This window comes from Cyclopterus lumpus, chromosome 1, assembly GCF_009769545.1.
Source record: "Cyclopterus lumpus isolate fCycLum1 chromosome 1, fCycLum1.pri, whole genome shotgun sequence".
NCBI lineage: Eukaryota > Metazoa > Chordata > Actinopteri > Perciformes > Cyclopteridae > Cyclopterus > Cyclopterus lumpus.
In genome coordinates this window covers 17,690,425-17,718,285 of record NC_046966.1, presented here as the reverse complement: position 1 = coordinate 17,718,285, position 27,861 = coordinate 17,690,425, and the positions used below count along the sequence as shown (strand labels likewise).

The 27,861-nt window shown below is 40.7% G+C and overlaps 1 protein-coding gene across 3 annotated transcripts in view; it reads right to left on the bottom strand.

Moving 5' to 3' along the window:
• Positions 1–18,719, bottom strand: part of cntln (centlein, centrosomal protein) — an 82,651-nt gene extending 63,932 nt beyond the window's left edge. Inside the window, exons 1-9 of one of the 3 annotated variants that reach the window (XM_034540647.1) lie at positions 18,657–18,719; positions 17,986–18,073; positions 14,394–14,482; positions 10,879–10,963; positions 7,779–7,913; positions 6,689–6,868; positions 4,850–4,983; positions 4,096–4,258; positions 3,266–3,544 (exon numbers count right to left, since the gene is read on the bottom strand). In XM_034540647.1, the coding sequence (XP_034396538.1) occupies positions 3,266–3,544; positions 4,096–4,258; positions 4,850–4,983; positions 6,689–6,868; positions 7,779–7,913; positions 10,879–10,963; positions 14,394–14,482; positions 17,986–18,066 (1,146 nt within the window). In that variant the 5' untranslated portion in view covers positions 18,067–18,073; positions 18,657–18,719. Of the gene's footprint in view, positions 1–3,265; positions 3,545–4,095; positions 4,259–4,849; positions 4,984–6,688; positions 6,869–7,778; positions 7,914–10,878; positions 10,964–14,393; positions 14,483–17,985; positions 18,074–18,378 lie in introns of all 3 variants that reach the window. The other 2 variants (XM_034540638.1, XM_034540628.1) reach the window with 2 other exon arrangements.
• Between the last annotated feature and the right edge of the window lie 9,142 nt (positions 18,720–27,861).

Genomic DNA, 27,861 nt, shown 5'->3' with positions numbered 1-27,861 from the left:
GAATAACCAGTGCTTTGAACGACTGCCCACACAATTAACAGTTTATCACCCATCTACTACGGTGAAGGTTCCAGAAAGCCCGAGGTCTGCTATGGATTCTAATGTTGGTCTTTAATCACCGCACAGCTCTGACAATAGCCAAACACGAGACTATTATAAATATTTTAGATGTGTCCACTAATGAGGACTCTCTACCCTGCCTCTACATTGTGATGGTGACCACCCAACCTGGCAGTTTGTATCTGCATCTCATTGGGTATGGGGGGGGGGGTCACCCGGGGGCCTGATGATCAGCCAGGCCCTACAGCTAGAAGATCAGGGCGTGGGGCCATCTCCAGGCTGACATTACGGAGATAACGCACTGTTTTCAGTACGCACACAGAGACACCGATTCATTTTTAGATTTAAAAACATGAGTTAGTTAAGACCAAGGTAAATCAATATAATATTTTTTTTTTGTGAATCTGAAACAGTTTTAAAAAAACTATGTTTTAATGGTGCTAAATTCAATATCCAGAGCATAATATAGCAACAAAAAACTACTTGGTTTGTAAAGATAAAGTCACTCCGTTCATGTAGCCGGTCCGGTAGCCATGTAGAGGCCAAAGAAAACCTTTAACCTCGTGCTGGCCTTGCAGGTCAATTAATATTGGAGGTAACAATATCCAAAAAGCATAGCATGACTCACATTAACTTAAAACAAGCAGAACTGTGGCTTCACGCCTTAGTAAAGTCTCCTTCCGCTTCATGCAAAGAGTTAACTTGACATAAGACAGAAGAGAACAGACAGTCAATCTTGGAGCACAGCATGGAAGTATAACACACAATGGGTGTTATTCCTCTCACCCACCCTCCTTCTTTATTCCTGCTCCCCCCCCAACAAAAACCACTGTGGGAGGGGGTGTTCAAAGCCGTCGCTCTGGTCTATATTCAAATGAGCGCTGCATCTCCCCCCTGCGCTCCCGTTGCGATCAGCACTTTGATCACCTCCAATGGTAACTTCCACCAAAACATTTAAAATTAAAATCAAATCTGCCTTAACAACCCGAGCATTAGAATTTAACAGGTGTTCGGGAGGAAGTTGTTACAGAATTTGCGATTATATACCCGGATACACACACCTTTAGTCAGACACACACCTACGCAGACACACACACACACACACACACACAACCTGTCAGTGAAATTACAGAGTGGGAAACAGAAAGCCCTCCTGACTGAGTGCTATACCTTGGGATACCTGAGCTGTTTGATGTCAGTAGGTAAGAAAGTTAAAGAAACAAATCAGCCAGACAGCAGCTACATGTGTTCAGTAAACAAAAGTTCATAACAATTCTTAGCATAGGTTATTGTGAACACAGTATTTTTGTAATTAAATCTTTGTTTTGTACCTGGGTGGGGAAGAAACACGGGGTGGAGTTCATGTTCAGTGTGATAAAATAAGAACGCACACATGTGTATATACAAACCATTCATGCATACCCACACTGCACACACACACACACCACTAACTGAATCTTCTATAAATGTAGTATTAATTACTGGGGGAACCACTACAGTACTGTATTTAATTACTGACTAAATGATCCCATTTATATTTCACCGCTGGTTAAATTAGCAGGGTTAAGTGAGAAAGGGCGATTGTAACTCACTTAACATTTGAGCTGATATCTGTTAACTTTCAGTCTGGGGGCAACGCTGTCAGAAAAAAATCAACCAATCAAATTAAACAATTACAGTCTGTGGAGGCACAGAAATTACTCAACTGCAGCAGAAATATTATCTTCCGCTGCGTCAGCTACAGAGTTGTTTTATCTGAAAAAAGATGTTGTCTAAACTGAAGTAAAAGTCATACTGAGGAAACAAATTGAGATTACATTATAGAAAAAAGTGCAATGCCCTACACTGTTATGGAATGAGGTTGTGTAGATAAAGATACCTGTTACTATTCTAGTCTTTGACACTGTGTGGTCCAAGAACCACCTATCACCATATCATTAGGAGTTGTTAAAGCCCACTTAAAATGTGGCTGCAGCATTAATTTAGTTTATATTAGAGCCTCTATTGCCTTGGAGGGACGGTTCAAAGGTAGTGAGAAAAAGCCAAACCCCTGCTGACTGACAGATGTAGAACTGGAACTCCAACTTCATCTTCAGAAACATAACTAGGCTCCAATTAAATCACCTCTCTCCACCTCGTATCTATCTTTGCTCGCTGACAGGACTGTGTTAAAGGACTTCCAGGTACTTGGGTGGGAGGATAGAAAGAAGATAGATGAAGTGAGTAAGTCAGAGAGTGCATGCGTGCCCAGAACAGAGAGCTGGAGAAGATCATAAAGATGCTGGTGCTCAGAGAGATGCAAGTATCAAGGGTGAATATAGCGATATTAAAAGAGTGATTCTCAGTTAAGGAGCACCACCACAGGCCATGCTGGGGCTTGTCAGTCTAATCCACCTACACATTGCTGCCTCTGTACCGTAGAACAATTAGACACAATCTCCGGACATGTGATTGAAAGAAGTATCATTATTGTGTTTATAGTGTAGGAAAAAGCTACATACATTATGCAGGGTATCATAAGCACACATATGTTGTTGTCCACACCCATATAAATGCATAATGCATATGTACTATATATATATATATATATATATATATATATATAAGTTCAACAACGTAGAGTAGCATCATAGAAAAACTGTTTTTTGCCTGGATTTGCGATGCACTGGATACACTCGAAAAAGGAGAGGGCTTCTGTAGGTGGCCCTAAGGTTAAATCCATATTTTTGTGTAATTACCCTTATAAAATCAAAATTACAATACTGCAGTCAAAAAACATGTTTGCCTGCAGTCAAAAAACATGTTTGCTCTCCAGCTTGCACCCCTGTACAGAGCGTGTGTTTACCCCTCTTTTGTAGGCTACTCACCATCACAACTACAACTACCAGATGTTGTCTTTATATTTTCTTTTTATTAAAGAGGACACTCATTTGCAAGATCAATATTCATATTGTTGTGTGTCTGAATTATGACATTGACCTCTGAGTAAATTGTAATGGTTGGCTGTTTTTTTATCAGCATTCGAAATTCAGAGAAATCTAAACCGTTGCATAAATAAACAACCCACCGCACTGCAAAATACAAACAGTTTTGAATTCAGTGTGGATAGCCTCATGTACATAGATACGACTTGAATATTTTTAATTGATCTATTTGCACAAACTTTTCGTGTTTGATTTGAAAAGACCTGAAGAAGGGTGCTTACCTTAAAGTTGGTTTGTCTATTTGGTGAGGGGTGTTGCTGCTGCTGTTGTTGCTGCTGGTGCTGTTGCTGTTGTTGTTGTTGTTGTTGTTGTTGCTGCTGTTGCTGCAGTTGTTGCTGCAGTTGTGTCTGTTCCTGCTGCTGCTGTTGCAGCTGGGCCTGGAGTTGCTGGATGTGTTGGTCCTTCTGAGCCAGCAGGCTGCTGAGCTTCTGGTGACTCTGGCGGAGGTTGCCCTCACTAGACACCAGGGCCTGGTAGCACTGGCTCAACTCCTTGTACAGCTGTCGATAAACACAAACAGGACAACGGGTTGCTGAAGCAAGCCAGGAGGGGAGGTGAAGAGGGAACGGGTCACGTCAAACAGAGATGTGACGTCAAACGGAGGAAAATGAGTCGAAATCACTCACGAGAGATTGGGTGACATGAAGACTGACATGGGTTTTGATATGGGGATGTTTTTTTAGTTCATAGTAAAAGGAAAGACAAAAAAAATAGCGGGATAAAAATCCAACAAAAAGAAGGATACAATAATGTTCCTATAAATTCATGTTTTAAGATGCTTAATTGCTCCAGATGTCTCCCCCGACCCCCTCCCTGTGTAGTGCTGAGTATGATACAGTGGTAAAGTCATCAGATAGAAGGGTGGTAGGTTGAGAACCCATTCACAGTAACAGGATACGGTGAGAAATGTCCTTCTTTTCTGGCACTAGTCAAATAATTGTAGGTTACAGCTAGCTTGGAAATAAATCACCACAGCGGGTGAGGGCAACAAAGTGGTTCTAATAACCATGAGTTTGAGCTTTGGCATGCGTGTGTGTGTGCATGTCGGTACCCTCTGACAGGAGCTGGTGTCAGCAGTATGAGCCTCTTCTTGGTTCCTCAGGACTTTCTGAGTGTCTAGGTTGAGTCCTTCCAGTTGCTTGATCAGATGGCTCTGCTCTGCTGCGTGCTCTGTGCTCTGTCTGTACAGGGTCTGCACCTCTGTGAACTCACAACTACACACAGGAAACATGTCAATTAAATTAAATTTCTCTTAAAATAGCAATGTCAGCATTTAGGTTTATTTCAGAATTTTATTTTGTGTCCCATGGAATGACCAGAAAATGCTCCACTAACTAATGAGGATATTTTTATTCACCTAGCTAAAACCTAAAGAATGGTCTCTAGTGCTGATATGACTGACATGTAAGAGTGCCTCTGGCATTAAAACAGAAAAGTAGTTTAAAAAAAAAAAAAAAGGTTGAGATTACAAGTAAGGCCCCGACGGTTCTCACAGTTTTTATCATATCGACTAAAGCTTAGTCAAAGCCTGCAATGTTTCCGTTTTCTACTTCTTTTAAAGCACATCCACTATGCAGGGTTTATCAAGTGGCTTTAGGTGAGCCAGAGTGGAAGAAATCTGTGTCACCCCCGAGCCTCCCGGTGTAGAGAGCAATATAGCAACTGGCCGACACAGCAACCGATGTGGAGTAATGTATATGTCTGAGCACAGGACAGATGTGTTCTTCCTTCAACTAATTAAAGGACTGCTACAAGAAAACAGACACTGAGGTGTATTGGGCAATGCGTAAGTTGGAAGGGCTCACCGAAGTTGATTGAGTTGCCCCTCTTTTTCTGCTAGCTGCCTCTCTTTGGAAGAAAGCCTAGCCGTTAGACTGCTACTGTGGCTCTTCAAGCTGGACAACTCCTGACATGCATTGTGGAGCTCCTCCTCCAACTCCTGGTGTAAAAGAGCAACGACGGTGTATTGATATTTCAGGAACACATAGCACAATGTGTTAGCCGTGATTGAGAACTATAGGCCTGCAACAGCTCACATCTCTTACAATTTACACATGCAACTACATTGTCACAACCCTTTTGAGTGCACAGCAGCCTTGTGACTGAACCAAACCAATGAGCAGACAGACGTAGAACTGCAGCCGCTGCGCTGCTTTCGCTGTGCAGCAGGTGTAGACAAGGTGTTAGTGACAGATTTTTCTTAATAGCAAAGAACTATTAGAGCAGGGCAGGGTGCACAGCATCAAACACACAAAGGTCTCCAAACCTTGATAGATTACACGTAATTAAAAAGCGCTTCACAGGGCCAGAATTAAACATATGCTAAATTAATTAGTCTTCAGCAATTACAAGAAAGGACATGAAAAGATGCCATGATACCTGTGTGTATAAGTGCATAAAAAAAGCCATCATTTTGGTTTGGTGTCTATACATGGGAGGACATACAAAATACACCTGACAGTAGACGACGATTACCCTGCAGGAGAACTCACGATGTTTCGATTTTGAAGAGAATGTTTGTGTCATAGTCAAGCAGGTACTTTCTTAAGTGTCTAAATAAGTGAACATAAAAAGAGCTGCAGGGCCATTGTGTTTCTTTCATTTTGTCCATATACATGCACTGGAATAAATTATTTGACACATCTTTGCTATGTAAAACAAATTGGCATGATGTATGATACAAAAATAATTAGGAACAGGTATGTTGTATGAGACTGTGATGGATGTGCATAGACTAGTAGCGGGGCTCCATCTTGTCCAAGCGTAATTATTCTGCCCTGACTTATTTAAGACTTCCTGTCTGACTCCATTTGACTAGCGTAGCAATATGTTTCATAGCAATCAGTCTATAAAGAAGGGGCAGAATGTGAGGCTCTTCTGCTGCTCCTATGTCCTCCGACTCTAGTATTGGCAGGCAGCTTGATTTCTGTCAAGGAATGGCAAAAGGCGGCTGAAATGAAACCTCCGCAGGACTTTGATTGTGATGTGAGCCTTCTCTGCATCCCCCTTGACCAACCAATCTTGTAAAGATGTGTGAGCTTTGATGTGCGCATAAATTGTGAATGACTTCTGAAACTCGGCGAGAGTGGTCACCCTTTCCGACTTCTCTCTCTGGAATGTAATGCACATTAAATTTCTTGATTGTATCATTACGTACTTACTAAACATTATCGAGTGCTTGTAGGAACATTCCCCCCCCCCCCCCCCCCCATTCAAGCCAGTGGTTCACTGCTGTCACTATCTAAATCACAGTATTTCTCATGTCCACAGAGATGGAAAGTATTGATTGATACCAATAACTGGAGCAATGGACATATTCTGAAAATGACCTGCTTGCATTTGTAGAGAAATAATGACTCACAACTACCAACACACTTGTGGTCAGCCCAATTAATTTTTTACCCCGCACAAGGAAGCTCTGTGTCCTCCATGTTGAATAATGATGTTTCCTTCCTTTGAATATAGACCGTGCATATTTAAATGGTGTGCTTTGCAAAAGATATCTTTTTATATTCACATGCTAAGGAGGAGAGGGTACGAGGGATCAGAGAGTTCAAGGTGTGCAGAAGAAATGGAAAGCTAGAAGACGGTGCCCTTCCTGTACAACTGTGTGTGTCTGAATGGACTTGTCCCCGTGTTCATACCTTGACTCTGTCCTGGGCAGCATCCCTCTGGTCTTGATGGCTGTTAGCCTGCCTCTCTTTCTCCTCCAGGTCAGCTCGCAGGGCGGCACAGCAGGAGGTTAATCCCCCTTTCTCCTCCTCTAGAGCCTGCACCACCTGCCGCTCCTCCTTCTTTTTCCTCCTACACTCCGTCTTCATTTCCTGGATAAGAGAGGTGTGTGCATGTGTATGTAAGGAGGAGAGTGGGGGGGGGTCATGAGGGCCAAATAAACAACGGTGACGGAAGGAGAGGAATAGAAAGAAATAGCAACGCAAACTGAGAATATGAAAGGAGAAAGATGGAGAAGTACAAAAAGAGAAGCAACCCATGGGGTTTAGGCTGAAATGAATATGTAAACAGTGGACCGACTTTTGCTGCGGGAGCCCCCTGCATGAGCCACTGATTGGCCAAGGTCACCTGTGCTGTATGACTGCGCGCACACAGATGTTGGCTGGTGCGGACCGAGCCGTGCCGCAAGAGCTGGTCTCATGCAGGTACAGGGGCCAGTGTGTCTGCTTTAATGACAGGCTCCTAATGAGAATAGTGCTTGCTGCAAGACCCATTAGACTCAACCTAGGTCTCCTTTGATGCTGTCCCCCACAATTTCTCGCCATGAGACCTCACCAAGACTGTGTAAGGACCATTCCTTTATCAATTAATCATAGCCAGGTCCCAACTAAGCATAATTAGGGAGAAGCCACACCATCACATGAACACTTTTCACTTTCCCCCACTGAACCAGTCATTAAGTATTTATCTGAAAGTTAACAGGCTGCTTTCCTTTCTCTCTCTAACACACACACACACACACTCTCCAGCTGTTAAGTATTCTCTGTTGTCAGTAGCAAGAAAGAAAGCTAAAAGCGAGAAAGGGAGAGATAAAGCTATGGTGGAAAGACACAAAGACGTAGAGATTGTGTTCAGGAGGGCTGAGCAATCCTCTTTCTCTTCTAAATGATTCAAATGCCTGTAGCTATTGCCACGGGGGACTTGTTGTGTTCAGTGCCACGCAGAACAGAGACTTTTTTGACTCGGAGGCCCAGACCGCTACGGAAAATTAGTTCCACCAACCTTAAGTTCCTGACTGTTATTGACCAGTTGTTCACGCAGAGCTGTCAGATCCTTCTTCATTAAGGCACTCTCCTCGTCCACTGCCGTCCTCCTCTGTCCCGAGTTGTTAATCTCCTGCTGCTGCCCTGTCACTTTCTGTGGCAGACAGCGAGACAGAAAAAAAAAGAGAGTGAGCGACACAGAGAAAAAGAAAGATAAGGAGAAAACGAGTGCCCTGGACTTGGAATACTGTTGGAATACTGTTATCAATTATATGATCTGGATCTTGTCCTGACCAGTTCTGAATAACATAAAACCAATAGGTCTAAATTTACTAGGCATTAGAACTTGATAGCGCAGAAATATATCTTTAAATATTAAGTAGATAAAGTGTGTTAAATATTAGAACACAAACTGTGATTTTTTTTTCACATGAATGCGTTAATACAGAAATATTGTTGCAAATAATTATTATTTTCCCAATTATTTTATTTTTTAAGAAAACCATAAAAAAATACCCATTGCAATTCTCGAGAGAGCCAGCTTTGATTGAAAAATTACTTAAAACATTTGATCGATTTCGAAAGTGACTAATTAATAATTCAAGTATCGGTTAATCCACAACCCTTAACAGAAAGCTAGCACATACTATTAAGATGTAACTATTGTGAGTCAGAAAATATAATGCTGCATGATTAACGATTCAATGTTTCGTAAGGTTCATCAAACCAGACCGGGGCCAGCAGAAATTGTTCAATGATTTTAATGACCATCCACTTTTGAGGCTGGTATATGTTCCCGTCATGTATTTTTTTGGCAGCCATTGTGGCGTTAGTAGAAGGAGGCTGGCCTATTAAGACTGCATCAGCTGGGGTTTGGTTTCAGCTGGTAATCCACAGCCTTCTGTGGGTACACCCTCCTCTCAAATAACACTGTGCTTTGGGATGCAATTAATTGCCATGTTGAGGGAAATCGCTCAGATATATCCAGATAGTGGATTTAGCGTTCCTCGCTACTCCTAGCTCGCCATGGTAAGAACAGAGGGGGCTTTAATAGAGATTTATACTGGAGAGCAGAAAATAAATTCAAACGTTGATAATGAGGTAGGCAAGAAACAATTTGAACCCCAGTAGTGCTCAATTGATAGAGGAGGAAAAAAGGGGGATTCCGCCAAGTTAAGAGGTCTAGGAAAGAAAGATTAGCATTTGAAAATTCCCAGTGCTCTTCAAAAATGAAAGCTAATTATGTTACAAAAATGGAAAGGAATAGCGAGGGAAAGCATATAGAAAAAGAGGTGGAAGATAAAAAAAAAAAGGAGGCTGGAGGAGAAAAAAAAAGTTGGAGAATGGAGATATCAAGAGGAATGTAGGATCCTGTGTGGACTCACTGGACCGTCACTTCTCCAAAAAAAAAAAAAGAGGAAAAACCAATTAATCACTTTGTGTGTGTTAAGGCTCAAGATTGCGGATGAGATGATGGCAGTCAGAGGGCCACATGACACAGCGCAGAGTTCAGTGCTCTTAATGAGATTCTCAAATAGCCTGTGAGTCTCATTACCAACAGTCTGATAGGAGAACAAGACCATTTATAAACGCATAGAAACCACAAGCAAGGATGAAAATGGAAGAATTCTTTGACAACATATTGTCACTGTAAAAAAAAAAAAAAAAAAAGTATTTCATCAGATCAGCGAATTAGATGTAGATAGGTTCATACGTTTACTTTCAAACTATTTTGGATGATGAGTAATGAATGATGAATGAAAGAATCACTCAATCATAACAACTGTTAGTGTAGAAATATGACACATTGGAGAAAATAGTCCAGTTGTGTGGCTACTTATCTGATGGCTGTGGAGAGTTTTCGGCCTGCCTGCCAGCCATTAGTTTGAGATAGTAATAACAGTTACATTATATCAATACAATATGCAGTTCACCGGAGCCTCGTTAAAATCAAGCAGACTTCCCTGAGATGTTATAACGTTTAGAATTTTGAGTGTACCCTTCTGTCATGTAAAAAAGGAAAGCATTTAATTTCTAAAGGGGCATTCAGAATACAACACAATACATGTTTTTCTGCACAGTATGCAATAACAGGCCTTTCTTATGGAGACAAAATAAATAGACCACACTTAATTTCTTTCCCACCCTGCATGCCTATTATTGATAGAAGTACAACTTATACACAGGAGTTGCAGTAACAATATTGCAATTCTAACATATTCATTGCAGTGTCTCACCCATGATCCTATGTTCTTTTTTTTCTTTTATAATTGTGAGATTGTTTTCAATACAGCAGCCTATGTTATTGGCCTTTGTGGCATTGGGGATTACTATGCACATTGTTCATCTATTAAAACGTGTTAGTGTTTTATTAAACAACTTAATCCAACATGTGCTTGACTGTCTTTGTACTTGTTGTTTTGTATCTGTCCTTCTTGTTTACATCGCAGCACTGAAGGAATGGCACTATGTGCAACCTGTGTGCCCTCAATAAGGCCCAAATAATACACTAAAATAAAGTTTGACATAATCACACATCTTGTGCTCTTATGAGTTAATATTATAGGTACTGTATCGACTGGATAAAGATGGCTAAGGAGGGTAATTTAAAAAAACACTGGCAAGCTGATGACTTCATTACAGCCTGTCTCATCAGGAATGAACATGATTCTGGATGAGGCACGCTAATGAAGGAGGCTGACAGATGCTTCAGCGAGGGGATGATGATGATTTGGAGTAAATTACATTAGTGATGTCATTATTGTCAGCCATTATACCATCGAGAAATATTGCTCAAAGCGGGGCGCAAAGGAGAGCAGGTAAGAGAGAGACAGAGTTTAAAGGTGCAAGTCCAGAGATTGGGAGCATTTCTATTGCCTCACAACTGCTCTCAAACATGTCGACGGCGAGCCGGCGGCTCATAGCGAACAGTGTGAACTATGGTGAAAGTGCTGACAGAGCTGAAAGTGTTTACGGACAGAGTTATAAGCTGTAACTGCTGTATGGGAGCAGTGCCGTTCAGCACCTGTGAGCTAACCAGTTGGGCACACTAATATGCCCCAACATGCCCACCAATAATGTGTCTGAGATCTAGGTCTGTGAGACAAAAAGTGCTGTACCTGTTCCAGCTCCTGAATCTTGTAGTCTTTGGACTGGAGGATCTCCAACACTTTTCTGTCCTTGAACTCAGCTTTGTGCTTCTCACTGGAAGAGAGAGAAAAAAGAAAAACAAATGGGCATGTGTTCATAGTCATTTACAAGACATACCTCTAGGGTAGGAACAATTAGACAGCACAAAGTATGTCATCCTATAAGGCTGAGCGATAGCTCAATACAATAATGTCAATGGAATCGTATTGTGATAAGACAAAAACGTTGCCTAAATTAATAATAAGCAGATACTAACCCAGGTTATTATCTAACCAGAGACCTTTGTATCTGGACCCAGACTTAAAATGATTCAAATTTGACAGAACACCTCTTTTTTAACTGGCGCAGCCTTTACGGCACTCGTTGAGTGGTCCAGGGAACACACCGACCAATTACATCACGCGATGCTACTCGGCCAATCAAATATGTGCATTCCGATAAGCATCGCCCTGGACTCGATTGAGATAAACACACATGTCAGAGACGGAGAGAGAGAACATGAGTCAGAGAAGTTATTTCACATGGCGTTGGAATGTGGTCAGAGAGACCAGAGCCTTCAACCAAGAATGGAAAGACTCTTAGATGTTCAGTCTTCTCAAAGGCAGTTCTAAACCAGTATGTCTCCGATGTTCAGGGCCCGTGGGGATTTTTAAAAGCAGCAATGTGAAGCGCCACGACGAGACAAAGCACACATCTTTTGAGCAAATATACCTACTCAGATCCGAAATGAAGGCACAGAAAAATAAACCTAAGAGTCAAATATGAACAGAATCCTAACACGTTAAATTCACTGCCCAACAATGAAGTTAACAAAGAGGAGAATAGAGGTGAAACAAGTGGTTTTAATAACCACTGAGATAGTCGCTGCACATACATTTCTCTTTAGAATATAAAATCGTGGCTTTTTTGGGTGAAATCACTTCACACCTGAATTAACTGAATTTGAAGCTGCAGGACATTTTCCTTTTAACATTTTTTTTTTTTATGTAGTACTTTCATGCACATTCTTAAATCAGATTAGTCTGTGTGCATCCATCTAGTCAGTGCAGAGATGGAAACATACATTTATTATTTCTCTAATTCTTTCACTAGTATGTTCATTTTGCAATAACAGTATTTATAAAAAGAGAAAATACTCAATACTTTTCATTTTCCAAGAACTTTATTTACGCAAACTAGGTAATATGTGGTTATTTCAAATAGACTATTGAATTACGAGAAAACTTGCTATTTTATATATATATATATATATATATATATATATATATATATATATATATATATATATATATATATATGGTTATCGAGATATGAAATTACCTATATCTTGATGGAAGATTCTGGCCATATCTGCCAGCCACATGCCTACTTTTAAACACAATGGGTGCACAGTAAATAGAAAGAGAAAAAAAGAAATTTCAGAAATCTGTATAGGTGTTTTAGTTAGTTTGATGAGACCGATGTCATACAGTATGCCCTGTTACTACTAAAAATGTTTTTTGTAACCGTCATCTAATGTAAATCTTCTATCAATTTCTAATTATTTGCGCACCTGCTAAACTTGGCAAATAAAGAATAACCCTTTACATTACATTATTTTCATATAATGTTTATAACAACTATTCTTTAAGAAAAGTATTATCAATGTAAATAAAAAAAGAAATATCCGTTTTAAAAATGAGAGCTACTGTATTATCCTGCCGCTGCACCAAACTCTGAACTTTCCTCTTCAGCCCACTAAGCCTCTTTTATCATAATGAACTTTTAGGCAGACAAAAAAAGGCATCAATTGGGGACCTGTTTGTTTCAACTGCTAGAGGCCACCGGGGGCCACCCGTTCCCCTTTCTCTCATTTCTTTGCCTCTTCTGATCAGCCCTCTCCCCTGGTAGACACCAAAATAAGTATCTGGTGTCCCTGGAGGAGCTGGAACGCAGGCTGGCCTAGCTACATCTCCTTGTATATTGTCCTGAGCAACCAACCAATCACTCTACAAGATCCACACAGGAAGGGGAGGGGAGGCTGAATGGCGGTTCCCAGTAGGCACCTGCGCTTGACTGGAGTCGACACAATTACCATGTCAATATCCTCCTGCGCATCAGGTGATACAATACACATACATGCTCTGGGTGCATGTTCCCTCACGAGTCTCAGTGGACCAACATACTTTGATGGGTTTCCTGTGGGGCTATAAAGGAACTGAAGAGGGTGTGAAGAAGGAATGAGACGCATTGGTACTAAGGAACTCTTGACTCGCTGCTGCACTGTGTTGTACCCCTATTAAGGGTCTCCAAACAACTGAGAGACTTCAAAACGGATGTGATATGCACCCATGATAGTGAAGAAATTGTTTTAAGGAATCCTCAAAAGAGAAAAAAAAAAGTCTATTAAAACATGTCCAAGTATTGACTAAAGCTTTTCATTAATTTCTACTTATGCATGTGGAAATAACAACTGGTGTTCAAACTGCAATTGTAGCATAATCAAAGACAATTTAAAGTAGGGATGCACCGATAATGATACCAGTATCGGGTAACTCATCCGATACTGTGCTCATATACTCGTACTTGTACTCATACGAATCCAATACGACCCAATACCACTTTACGGCAATGTGACATTAGCCAACAAGATTAGTGGTTGAAGTGCCTAATAAGCTGCCACGTTGCAATGATATCCTGATGCACCAACAGGTTATTTCCATAATTTACTGACATCTGCGGTGTACGCACACAACAGGCCCCACCCAGGTCAGCTGTCCGACTGTGAAGTCTGCCGTACCGTAACAGTTCTGAAGGTAGCAGTGCAGTGTGTGTACAGTTTATTTTTTGTCGCAAGCCCAAACCCAAGCCAAGTTTCCTTGTCTTAATTGCAAGTGCTACATGCTAATTAAAGTAAAGGGGGTTAGCCCCGAAGTTAGCGACAACTCTAGCTTAGCCACACCTTAGGTGGCCTGACCTTTAAGGTCGAACTGTAAGGAGGTGACCTTTACTTGTGACCTTTTTGAGTGGTATTGGTGCATCCCTAATTCAAAGTCAAATATTTTTTTTTAGAAACAGGAAAAATATGTTTAATTGATCCAAGTGGGCATCAAGTGTGAACAGGCCTGAGCCTCTGCTCTTTTCTGAAAGTTCCCATGCCACTGTGTTTGGTGCAGCTTAGCTACCCTGCAAAAGAGGTCATATCCAATCTCACAATTTATCCGATAAAGACAAGTATTTGGCAGGAGTGTTTCAACTGTCCAGAATGGGTGCGGTAGAGGAGTGTTTTCATTAAAAGGGTTTCCATGGTTGAACTGCTAGACCGGGGATAAGAAGGCTTAAATCAGCATCTGCACCAGATTTCGTCGTAACCCCAGTAGAATGGCCAAGGTGCCTTTAACACCCCTTGAACGACTTTCACACATATTTCTCTTCACTTGTGAGATAAAGGAATTTTCAGCTACTGAGCCTCTCAGGTAGCAATTTGAAAGATGAATCTACTCACCGCTCAACCACCAAACTGACAGCCTGGGTCAAGTCGGGATTTGCCACTTGCAGTTGTTTCCATAGGGACCACACAAACTCCTTGTCTGCCTGTGAAAAATAAAATAATCAGCGAGTCAACAGCAGTTTTTCTTAATTGAGATAGAAAACTTTTACATTTGTCTCAAAATGCAATGAGGCCCACAAGGGAATCTCTGCTTCACTCGCGGCAAAACAAAACAAGAAATAGGATGCTTAATGACATCATCATACAACAGAAGTCAATCAATAATTTAAATATCTTGTACAAAATAGTTTTGATCTGGCCTGCCCTCACTAATCAAAAGCCTCTCGTAACAGGATTTTTCCTCGCTGAGATGTGACCTTCGACTCAAGGGGAGCCGGCATTGACACTTGTCATTATGCACTATTTATGACTGGGGAGAGCTGGGATCCAAATCAAAACACAGCAGTCGAGCTTGCATTTTCTTTATTAATCAGTTGCGCTGCGGATATGTTTTCCACTACAGCTCCAAAGTAACTAGCCCCAAAGAAACTCAAAACTGATGACAGGGAGAGTCATCTTCAAGTAGAAAACCCAGCCAGCCCCCGACACATTTCCAATTCAAATTGTCTCGCTGTTTTTTCAAACATTTTTAAACTACATTACATTTAATGAGGGACATCTAAAAACTACATTTTCTGACATTAAAAGACAGAATTATACCAAATCGACTTAATATAAAATTATCTGATAAATTATGTTCACATCATCATAAGATAAAAGTCATCCCTCCCACTGGAATCTACTGGTCTCCAATTAGTATATGAATTTTAACCCCCTTTTGAAAAGTGTCTAATCAATTATTTACTAAAATGGCAGAAGCAAACCTTGATAAGACCATGAGCTGAACACATAAGTGGAAGGACTGTAGATCTCTGTATGCATCTCTATGTGTGTGTGTGTGTGTGTGTGTGTGTATATATACAGTGAGAGTAGGATGAAGGAGGATAGAGATCTCATCAAATCAGGCCCTGCAATGTAGTTAACGATGAAATTAAGCAGTGTGGATGACTTGAAATAGGTGGTCTCCCCCTGCTTGGCCTTTGGCTGCCATTAGCCATTCCACAGACAAGTGTTCAGTGAGGACCCTCATCAAGATCTCTCCTTTGCTATATGTGTACTTAAAGATGTATTGAATTTGTGTTTGATGGTGTCTGAATTATTAATTTTGAATCTAGACACTGCAACACCATAGGCTAAACATACCAAAGAAAGTATCTGGAATTCAGCCACATATTAATACATTTAGCATGGTCTAGTAGGAACATTTGCTGGCCGACAGATGAGACTCTTTGTAGTTAATGGCTGTCCTGGAGTACATCTTGCAAGAGACTTTAGACATCAGTGGTATTCAAATGCCACTATTTAAATTGTACACTTCACAACTAAAGGTTCCCATTAGATAGACAGAATCGCTGATGTTATGCTCTCGACAAGACCACCAAGGATGGCTGCGATGTTCAATGTAGGGCGGCACTAACTTTCTGAAGTGAACAAAGTCTCACTGGTAACCTAGAAAGTACAATAATGCAGTGCTCTACAAGTGAAATGAACATTTTAACAGATACTACACTGCTCTTATTTGCTTGATATTAATAAATAAGTGATGCACAACAGTTTTTGGTTGTTGAGTGAGCAGACACCTCTAATTATACCTTTCCTTTACTTGCCCCAATACTGGAAACACCATAGAAAACATTTAACAAGAAAGAAAATATACATGTGGTCTCCAACAAAGTGTTTCATACATTATAATTGTAAAATGTAAAAAAGGACTCAGACATACATGTGACTGCTACAGGTGTTTTGTTTTATTCGGTATCATTTTAGCTGTTGATTAGTCATACTCAGTTATAGTGAATTGGAAGCAAATTAATGAAGTTTGTTGGTTTATTGAATCATGTATGTGCATGAATGGATTTGCACAAATACACAAGTTTTTAAGGGGGCTTTGTGTCTGAAGGTATATCTTCATAGTCCTTTTTTACGCGTAAACTGGTAAAAGTCCCTTCAAACATTATATAAAATAAATATGGCAACAGGTATACAAGTGGTTATTGCCCAACAGCTCCACAACAAATGTTCCATGTGCCAAGTGGTATCTAAAGTCTAATAAAAACTAAAATGTAACACATCATCTGCTGAACCACACAGATGTCTGTCTATGTACCTGTAAAACAAGGTACTGTGAATATGCAAAGTGAGAGATGCTGGGTTAAGTTCACTCATGTTATTAGGCACCACCTGGTGGTGACTATGCAAGGACACCCTCCCTCCATAACTGAGGAAAGGTTCTCAAATCTGCTCATGAGCTTTTTCTGTGACCATGTGTTTGTATTTATTTAGATAGATAGAACAATTGGGAATATTTGCTGCACAGTATTTACTGTCTTTGATGAATGTTTCATAAAGTGTGGTTGGGTAATTTAAAGACTTTTGCAGCTACATAGCAGTGACAACTAAACAATTAAAATATGCTTGAAGCATTTTGGTAAAAATCTAATCATCTTTAAACAGTAACTAATTCCTGATGATAGATATGCTTTACAATGACCGGTAACTGATAATCCTCAACCTGAAAACAGTAACCATGAGTCCATCCTTATGGAGTTGAAATTAGTCAAGGTGAAACAGATCTTAGGTAAAATCATAAGCCATCCATCCATCCATCCATTTTCAATACCGCTTATCCTCATTAGGGTCGCGGGGGCGCTGGAGCCTATCCCAGCTGACATAGGGCGAAGGCAGGGAACACCCTGGACAGGCCGCCAGTCCATCGAGGGCACATGTAGGGACATACAACCATTCACTCTTACATTCACACCTATGGGCAATTTAGAGATCAATTAACCTGCAGCATTTCTTTGGACTGTGGGAGGAAGCCGGAGAGCCCGGAGAGAACCCACGCTGCCACGGGGAGAACATGCAAACTCCACACAGAAGGACCGCTCCGACCGGGAATTGAACCCGCGGCCCTCTTGCTGTGAGGCGACAGTGCTAGCCACTACACCACCGTGAAAAAAAAAATCATAAGCCTTTTTTCTAAATCAAATATAATAGTAATTAAAAAGCTGCATGGTTTGGAATTCAATAAAGTGGGTAGTCATTGTCTGATAGAAATGAAAAAATAGTACATACTTGCACACAGTATGTAATGTGAAGCTAGGCAAGTGTACATGTAGTCAGACAAAATAAACAATACGTTTGTGATAATGTTATTGTGGTAAATATATGATGAAGACTCTTTGTATTTTCTTCTTTTTTTTATACTAGTTCAGTGCAACGAATTTCACTCATTGCTTCATCGGGCTTATGAAAAGCTGAAATGTGTGAAAATAACAGTTCAATAATTACCAAATAGTGTTCATATTGAGTGAACAATTGTCAACACACAGCTGGGCATTTGTTGACTGAACTTGACAGCCATCAGTTCACTCAATAAATGTCACTATTTGAGAGAAACTCCATTGTTATTGTGTTCCTAAGGTATAAGGAAGCAATCCTTCATCGTGAGTGTGTCAAACACACACTCACACATAAGCTACATTACCTGGCATTGCATGAGCTCATCTGATAAACTCGTCACCTGCTCCTCCAAAACCAGGAGGCGAGTGTCATCTTTTGAGGACATGTTGGGACTGAAGGAAGCAAACATAACAACTGAGGTCAGTTTGGACATTTTTAGAAAACGTGTGGCAGTGAATAAAAGACAGCACGTTACCAGTATGTAAGCAAGCTCATACTTAATCGGTGATGACACTGTTGATTAAAAACGACTTTATCTTTTGGAAAGCGATGTCGAGTGGGGATGTGTATCTGACGTTAGCTAACGTTAGTTGGCTTAACGTTAGCGTTAACTTACGTGTCTTTATATTGTCAGGATAAGACAGTCGAGCTCGGTAGACGCTCTTTATGAAACGTTTCACTACGCAGCTTAACTTACCTGTTTCGATAACTTCCCAACCAGCCGGATATCAACACTGTAGCAGCAGCTACTTAGCTATCTTAGCTAACGTTAGCCACTTAGGTTAGTTAACAAACAACCTAACATATATTCCGTTTATCGTCTACCGTCGACAGCCTTCCGCGTTAAGTTAGCACATCGTCACTGCGTGCTTCAACTGTAGAGTTTAACCATCCATTAAATGGACCGTTTGGAGACGTTTGTACAAACAACCAAAACAAACTTTCTCACTGAATCACGGCGTTGTCAATAGATACCGAAACGCTTTCCTGTTTCAAACAAGCCCGCTGTTTTTCCTTTCTGTCCCTCCGAGTCGTCGCCGTCATCACGTCATTTTACGGCGGCTACAGTTGACGTACGGCAGAGTGATCCGAATGCAGTGGTTTTCAAAGGCAGGTCAGGGTACCATAAGGAATCTTTATGGTTGTTTCAGGTGGTCCTCAACACAAACAAAGACACTTTAGTTCACACTCCCACACACTGTTTTGTTGTTGTTGTTTTTTACTTAAGGACACTAAAATGATATACAGCAATCTTATGTAGAAGATACACCTAATAAATGTAGACCCATTGTATACATGAAAAACAACAACATTGTTCACACACCTATAGCCTAATAGCTGATGTATTTGATTACAATGATCGCTAAGCCTCCAGTTGGCTAAATGACCGGGCTATAGGCTGTGTGTTTAAAGACCCAAATTAGCAGACTGTTATAATAATAATTACAACAAATATTTGTTTACCTTCTTCATCAGAACAGTGAGCATAAACACACTATATAAATTGTGTGCATGCATGGTTTGATGCAATTAAACGCCACTCCAGTTTTCCAAGAATAGCACTCGTCCTTGCTATTCATTGCATACACAGCATAAAAATAATATGTTATATGCAGGCTACCGATTATATTGTTTACATTCTCTGAAACTCATTCCAATATCAATGTCTCACTGTTTTATTTAAATTATCTGAATAGAAGGCCACAGATATATTGTTTTATTGTTTATCTTTCTTTAGAATATTTTATTTTGTCCGGTTATTTTATTGTATAGTATTTTATTCTATTCTTTCTTAAATTAGTTAGTTAAATGCTTTCTGATGCTATATAGGCACAAACAATTTTCACAGCATATTGTGTTGTGTATGTAACAAAAAACGATTTAATTTTAATTTTATAGGGTCCAGAGAGAATGACTTAAAATCCTGGCGGTGACTCCTTCAACCAGCCCATACCTCCCACTGGGCTCTTATCCGAGGCACATTTTAGCTGACATAGAGCAACTCTGAGCAACGATTCAGATCAAGACCAAACTACCATGGGTCAAATCTATTGGCTATAAATTATATATAAACACTTATATGAGAAAGAATTCTTAATCATCTGAGGATGAAGAATATGCTTCAGTATGTGCAATGATTCATTGTTTTCTCTTCTCACTTTTAGGCTTATCCAAGCTTTCCATTGTTAACAAGCTATTTAGAATCTTAATCCACTTAATGAAATGTTTTGGAGTGTATGAACAAAATGTCAAATTAATGATGTATCAAACTAATTTGAATAATTTTACAGTTTTTTACAGAAGACATTTTTACATTTCACAGTCAGAAAATTCCATGCTGTTATTTAGATTTTTATATATTCCAGAGATATATATATACATATAAAATCAGACTTCAATAAAATCTATCTTTTAAGGGTAATAACATGTGTTGTCCAATTGATATATTAAAATGTAAGGGCTTTTAAGTTGTTAAAGCAGTTGTGTGGGCTTTAACAAGCACAAGAAGAACAAGACAATGTATGCCAAAAGAGTAAAATCAAGTAACATTAATATAACATGGCAACATATCATAGGGAGATATGTTGTGTTCTTTTGCCACACACACACACACACACACACACACTACATAGAATGAGGGTTCCCCTGTGTCTGCAAGTGCTGTTTTACAAGCCTATAAATCCCTGCTTGTATATCAAAGCTGAACAACCACACGAAAGACCGCAAAGAAAAATGACAGTGAGATATGATATTGATCTTTAAACGGCAGTTTATGTTTCAAATGTAGTTTTTCTTGTAATAGACACACTTTCCTCACCCTTGTTGATATTTGCCTGATTTTATATGTTTTTAATGATCTGCTGTAAGGTCAAAAACATTATGCACAATACATTTTGAATTACTGAATCCTCAGTGGGAGCTCTGAGATCTGGATGCAAACGAGGGAAAATGAACAAAGACGCTTGTTCGACATCTGTTTTGCTGGTGAGACAAGACAACTCCATATTGTGTGGCTAATGTACTTAAGTGTCCAGCCAGATTTAGAGCACAGGGTGAGAGGGGAAAATGAAGAAATATGAGGACTGGCACTCCTCTTCAGTCAGACAAATGTTGGTTCATCTGCTCCTTGCTTCACACATACACACACACACAAACACACACACACACACACACACACACATACAGAAAGAGTAAAGATGCAATTGACTTAGCATGATTAGGCTGTTCCTTGACCCACGAACACTGCCTCTCATTAAGATCCTCATTTGCGGAACAATTTTAGAAGCAGTAGACTGGTACATAATGTGCAACATCTGCTTGCCCCCTGTTTCTTGTTTAGACGCACAACTGACACATGGCATCTATGAATAAGCCTCTCTCTCTCTCTCTCTCTCTCTCTCTATGACCATCCATCATACATCTGCAACAGGGTTTTGAGTCTGGTCCCTGCAGTTGCACCTTCATATTTAGGTCAAAAGTCATTTGAAAAAATGCACTTATAAAAAACCTTGAAAGGGATTAATGACATACAGTAAGAGGCAGATATTATGGCAGAATACGGTCCATAGAAAGTCAAATTAACACAATTCTCTCTGAGGTAGCTGGTAACTCAAAGGGATCATTTTTTAACCATGCCCTCTTTCATCATCAAATGCGTGTAATTTGGCCCCAGACATTTCCAGTTGCTTGCATGTTCTACCCAGGCATGTTCCACCATGTTTTGACAGTGCCTGCTGCTGCTGCTCTTTCCTGAATCTGAAGCAGACTGTATCTCCCTCTTCTAAGTGTTTGTTGTCTGTCCCACTAATGACAGATTAATCCAGATCTCCGCCGAGCACTCTTTCAAATCACCAATGATGTGCTTCCTGCGTAAAAAAAAACACACAAAACAAAATACATTTTCTCACACTCACTTCAACGTTTGTCATTATCTGAATCTGCTTCTTTCATCTAAATTATTTTTATTTGGTTGTATGAATCAGCTATAAATCAGTTTGTCGTTTACGCTGTGACACATTTTTAAAATGTATGTGAGATTGTGATTATTTTTGTTCTGTCTTAACATTTATTTGTCCATTAAAACTGCCTCTTGGGGCCAGATTACACTACTTGGGCAAATTATGCATACTGTGGATAAGTGTCGTTGAGATCAAACACTCTACAAAACCACACCACAAGCTTCTTCAAGTTAGTTTTCCTGAAATTTCCCATACATACTTAAAATGTAAATTGCTCTAATGGACTGAGTCAAATAAGTCACAGAATTGACATGTGGCTCGACATTCTTTAAAATTGCTCTGTTAAGAGATGTAAGACAAGAAATGGAATGTAAATATTTTTGATTCGCTGATATTAATTGGCCCACAGTTGCTGTATAAAGTATCACCGCTGTCACAATAAGAATAATAGGCTACCTTTAATAAATGTCATTTTAAATAACACATTTCATTCCCTGCTTACAACCAGTCTGCGTGAATAAAGAATCTTTCATTGAACACTCAATCATTAGATTGCATCATGGCATTCTTGGGAACTGTGGGGTTGTGACTGAAAAGAGACCCACCCAAAATGTATACAAGTATAAATGAGATCTCTGAAAATTGATATCTATAGGCATAAATCATCTTTCAAAGGATGTTTTTACTGTAGGTTGTTGGTATGGTCTGTTTGGAGAGAGATGATCAAGTGATTCAACTCGCTCATCTGATCATCATAACACACCCTTCTTGTCATAATTATATATTTCATAATACAGCTGGATCAAGCAGATTGTTTTGTTGTGACACTAAAAGTGCACCGCACGGTTTGTCTTCTTTACTGGAGGCCACAGAATATGACTGACTCAGACGTATTCGCTGCAAATACAAACATTACAAGAGTAAATGTAAACCGACCCTCGTTTGAAGATGTCTCTGTGGGCCTCTGGTGTCTAATTGCCCAACAGTTAATACGTGAAGAGCCACCCCTTGAAACAAGACAGCTCTTGCTTTGACAGTCCCAATAAGCATTCTGCTCTGCCTCAGCCGAGTCACAAGGAAGTTTATGTGCTCAGCAGCATTTAATCTACCGGAGGGGGAGGGGGGGGAAGGAGAGAATGACACATAATTGTGATCATGCAAATACGACGGCATGAAAAATTCCAGAACCAAATGACAAGCCCCCGTGTGCCGGTGCTGACAGAGGAAGGAAGAGAGGCACGTCCCGGGGAAAAAACATGACACTCCATGGAGAATTGTGAAAGCGCAGTCTCCGCCTGACGCCTCAGGTAAGTGGGGATATTGTCTGCATTAATGTGGCCTAGCTTTGATGCGGAGGGAGGAAAGAACCTGAGAGCAGTGGGAGATGACAGCAGATACTAAAGAGTCACAAGTCCCCTGCTTTAAAGGAACATTGATTTTACAAATGCAAGTTGTGATGTCAAACCTGCACAGTGTTTAGTAGAACATCCCCCCCCCCCCCCCCCCCCCCCCCCCCCCCCCCCCCCCCGCTGCATGGAAATGAGACAGGCCCGCAACACGTGGGTCTTTGAACACAGTCACTTTGCAGCGCGGCTGATGACTCTATTTGTTGGATGTCTAATGTGTTATTCTTGAATAAGATTAGATTATAATAAACTGTTAACACACTGGGTGCAGGTTTAAATGGGCCATGACAAATCTTTGCAATTGCCCACTAAATTCATTTTCCAATAGTTGACATTTTGTTTGTACACATTTCTATTCAAGCGATGCCCTGAGGAGGGATATTATATCTTTTACTGGAGTCAGTGGGGGAATTATCAGCCACTCTTGACCTCAAGCATGAGCCATCCTCATGCTGAATCCTGTGAGACCTTGGACTGCCTTCCAAAACCCCAGGACAGAGAACCCATTGATTACCAGTCTTCCCTCCTTTCAGCCCTCAGACACACAATATCTGTGCACCTAAATCAGACAACTCCAGTTTAAAACCTTCCCTGGTCACAAACCTTACACTCTGTCTCTGCCATCACGTGCATTCCTGAATGCACGTGGAGTCGCTGACCTTCCAAAAGCCCCCACTACCTCAACCCCCACCACCACCACCACCACCACATGCTGTGTGCACAAGCCCCCTTGTTCGTGTCCTAGCCCCAATGAGATGGCATGGACCTCTGTTTGACTCCCATCTGATGACCTTCTGGTCCTATCCTCAACAGACAAGAGCTCTCATAAAGGAGGAATTGATCCACACCCTTAGAGGCAGCAACGTACATGTGTGTGTGTGTGTGTGTGTGTGTGTGTATGTATGTGTGTGTGTGTGTGTGTGTGTGTGTGTGTGTCCGCAGTGCCATGAACCTCAATCGGGGCTCACCCAACTGGCGTGCCATCCCAACCCCGGTTAGCTCCCTCAGGATGTGTGGGAACAAGGAGTCAGGCTATTTCCCTTGGGCTCCAATGAGACAGCTTGTCCTTTGCTTGGTGAAAGGGTAAATTAGGTGGTCAGGTTGTATTTAAGTTCATATTTCCCTTGTGAGAGAGGAGACCAAGGACATGGGACATTGATCGCCCTGAGTAAATGTTGTCCATTCGGAAAACAGCTTTTAGTATTGGTCTATTTATAGCCCCTGTGCTTCCTTCCTTCTTAGTTAGAACTTACAGTTGTACTTTAGTGTTTCTCAGTGAATCATCCTCCCTGCATTATAAAATAGGACACCCGAATGATCAGCATCCCTGTTTTGCTGTTTATGATTTCTGCTTCTCCAAAATGAGGCTCTTAGGATAGAAGGTGTTGCTTGATATACAGATTGCATGAAGCCCTCGAAAGGCAATTTTGGGATATTGGGCCATGAAAATAAACCGGACTTGACATGATAGAAGCACATAACTTAACGTAACGAGAAAATACCAAGTTATAATAAGCGTGATATTTATATGGCATCAGAAATATCACACCACTAGTAGTAGTCAAGAAACGCACATTTTCCTCCTGATTTGTGAAGACAACTTAAGAGTATGAGCCAGTCCTTTGAAAAGTCTCAACGCTTCTTAGGGATGGTTTAACTGACCTTTTCTGGCCCTGTCTATGCTTTAATAGTGACTGGAACTTAATGAACAGGAGGACCTTTGTGGATTTGATGGATCCGCGAGTGTGGTGTACACGCTGCCGATGGTCTTCCCAGGAGGGGGAACACCTCAGTAGCAAGTTCAATAGCTCATTATCAGTGGTCCCGCTGGATAATTAGAGAACAGCGGGATTCTGTCACAGGGACAAATAAACATGTGCGCTCTTTCTCTATCAAGCTGCCTTTACTGCTTACTCGTACAGTAGACGTTTAAAGGTTCTGGATACGATATTCAGAGCTTTAATATAGCAGCAAAAAAACAACGTAACGTTATATGGAGTAATGTTAATGCAGATAATGAAGACGCTCTCCCTGTGTGTGTGTGTTGTAATCTCAGTTTCTTAGTGCTTTGTTTTCATGCACTGCCCCTTTAGCACTGAGAACGCCATCCCGACACACACAGTCCTTATGGAAGAGTCGCGCCCACCCTCCGGCTGCCCTCCGTTGTTTGTACTGTTAGCTGAGAGCAGCCAACTCAACTGTCGCCATTTTTGAGAGCCGTGTGGAGGCAATAGACATTTATATATTGAATTTTTATTTTGACACCTTTAATGTCAATGTCTATTTTGACACCAGGGTGGTACACAAAAGTAGAGCCTCTCTGATAGGCTGCTAACTTTTTTTTTTTTTTTTTAAAGGGACAGTTCACCTCAAAATCTAAAATATATATTTTTCCTGTCGCGCTTTTAATCATTCTGGATTGTTTTGGTATCAGTTGACTAGTTCTAGAGATATCGGCCATAGAGATGTCTGTCCTCTGCAATATAATCTCTATGGCACTCTCCTTGCTGTGCTCAAAGCGCCAACAATTATACATTTGAACAGCAAAGTCTCTTTCCAGAAATCATGACTTGGCTACTCAAGATAATCCATAGACCTTTTATGAAGGAACTATTTACTTTCAGGCACAGTTTCAATTCCTGTTCATGCTTTGTTTGTTTATTTCTTAAATGGTATGGGCCACAATATGTACTGTTTGTGACATTTTACAGTTAAAAAAACCTATGTGATGGAGGTAATTTTTCTAACTCTGTCCATACAGGCTGCCTAGTCAAAGCAGACCATCCCAATCGCTATGGTTATGTGCCTAAAACAGTGGACTAAAATGGGTTCCATCAGCAGCAAGATGAACAATTTATAAAGCAGCTAAAACATATCCTGAGTCAATGATGTACATTACCTCAACTTGTATTTTTCTACTGCAATTTCTTTTTACTTATTTGTTGGCTGACTTAAACACTGACACATAGATATATCGGTGGAAGGACACTCGGAGAGAGTAGACCTCCGCGCCAAGGCCGTTTCCATAAATGAAGAATGTATGTATTTGCCACGTGATCAGATCTGTTTAAAAACGCGGTACACCTTTCCAACAGGTTTCATGATAATCAGGTCAGGAGTGTTTCCGTAATCCTAAAGTAATATCACCCAATTATTGTCTCTATACATAGGACCATGCGCCATTTCGTATACATTTTTAAATAAGTGATTTGTTTGATTGGACATTTGTTAAATTAACCAATACCTAGTTACAGTATATTTTTGTGTGTGTGCCATAATCCAAAACCAGCATGTAGATGTGACTGACATCAAAAGCAATATGCCTTTCAGCATGCTATACCTTCACAGATGGAGCTGTACAGGGTTGAATGGGTCACTGCAGGCATGTTCTCTGTCCTGGGTGTGGTTAACGTTCGGGAACAAAAGCATGTTGCTTAAAATCATGGTTTTAGTTATATGTTAACAAAATAAATGTTTCCCTACATGTATTTGTAGTTGTGAACTACTGTCAATATTATTTCAAAGAGATGAGCTTAGATCGAAACCTTAATTTCTAAATGAACATTTTGCTTCAATAACAATAACCTGTGGAGTTGATTGACCTGCTCATGCAGCCCACCCAGCAATGGAGAAGCACAATTCTTTCAACAAGTATGAACTAAAGAAATAGCTGGAAGTTGAAAATACGGCATCGCTACACACCCACTATCATAACTATATGCTATCGCACATCTTGTGTGGAGAGATCTTTTCGATCCGATAGTTCGGCAACAGCAAAGTAAATACGGGTCGTGTTTTGCTTTGATGTGCAGTTAATGTCACATTACTTATCCACAGCCTCCGGTGTCTACATGGTTAATCAACACTGCTGTATCAAAAAGAGACTTCCTGAGCAGCATCAACGCATTTGAAGTCAATGCAAAATGATTCAAACAACCCTTTAAAGGCCCTTTGTTTCGTTGCTCACATAAGTATGTAATATCTCCTTTAATTAGCAATGTAAGCCATGACAAACAGGCATATGGTCCTCGCTCTCCCACAGCCTTGACCAAGGAATGAATATGCATATCCTGGGACCTCAGTAGCTTGTTACCCTGGAATGAATTCTACACAAGCCTAATCCCTGATCTATTATTTACCCCTTGACCAAACATGCAAGTGGGGCTTCCAGACGCTTGACTGGGATTCTGCTGCCTCTCTCACCCCAGTGGAGGAGTCAGGCTGAGTAGGGCTGCATGTCTCTCTTTCTGCTCCACTCTATCCTCAAACACACGCGCACGCACGCAAGCACGCACACGCGCGCACTCCTTCAACTCTTCACTCTTGAGACGTCTCAGTCAAAATGTTGAGCAAATCCTCCTAAAAACAAAGCCCCCTAAAAACAAAGCCCCCCCCCCCGATGAAACTTGAATGAATGAGCCCACTTCTGAGGCATGCGAGGGACACAACTTAGTGTCACATCCCTGCAGTACACAGAGAACCCCCCCCCCCCAAAAAAACTATTTCCGATCGCCTAAAACACATGGGTGGGCGTGCGTGTGCGCGCGCACGATAAGTGCGTGTACTTTACCCCCGCAAGGGCAGAGAAAGTGAAAGAAAAAAGAAGAGAAAAAAAGTGAAAGTTTGCGTTGATGAAATGCAGCTTGCACCCGCACGAAAGTTAACACGGCGTTTCAACGGTGGCTGGAAATTGAAAACACGTGTATTCATGTTGTACTATTTAAGGCCATTTACTGTTAGGATGCATTTGACCGATTATTTTATAGGTGGTATTCTTTGAGATACCGATTATTTTGACCACGATACTCCACAAAC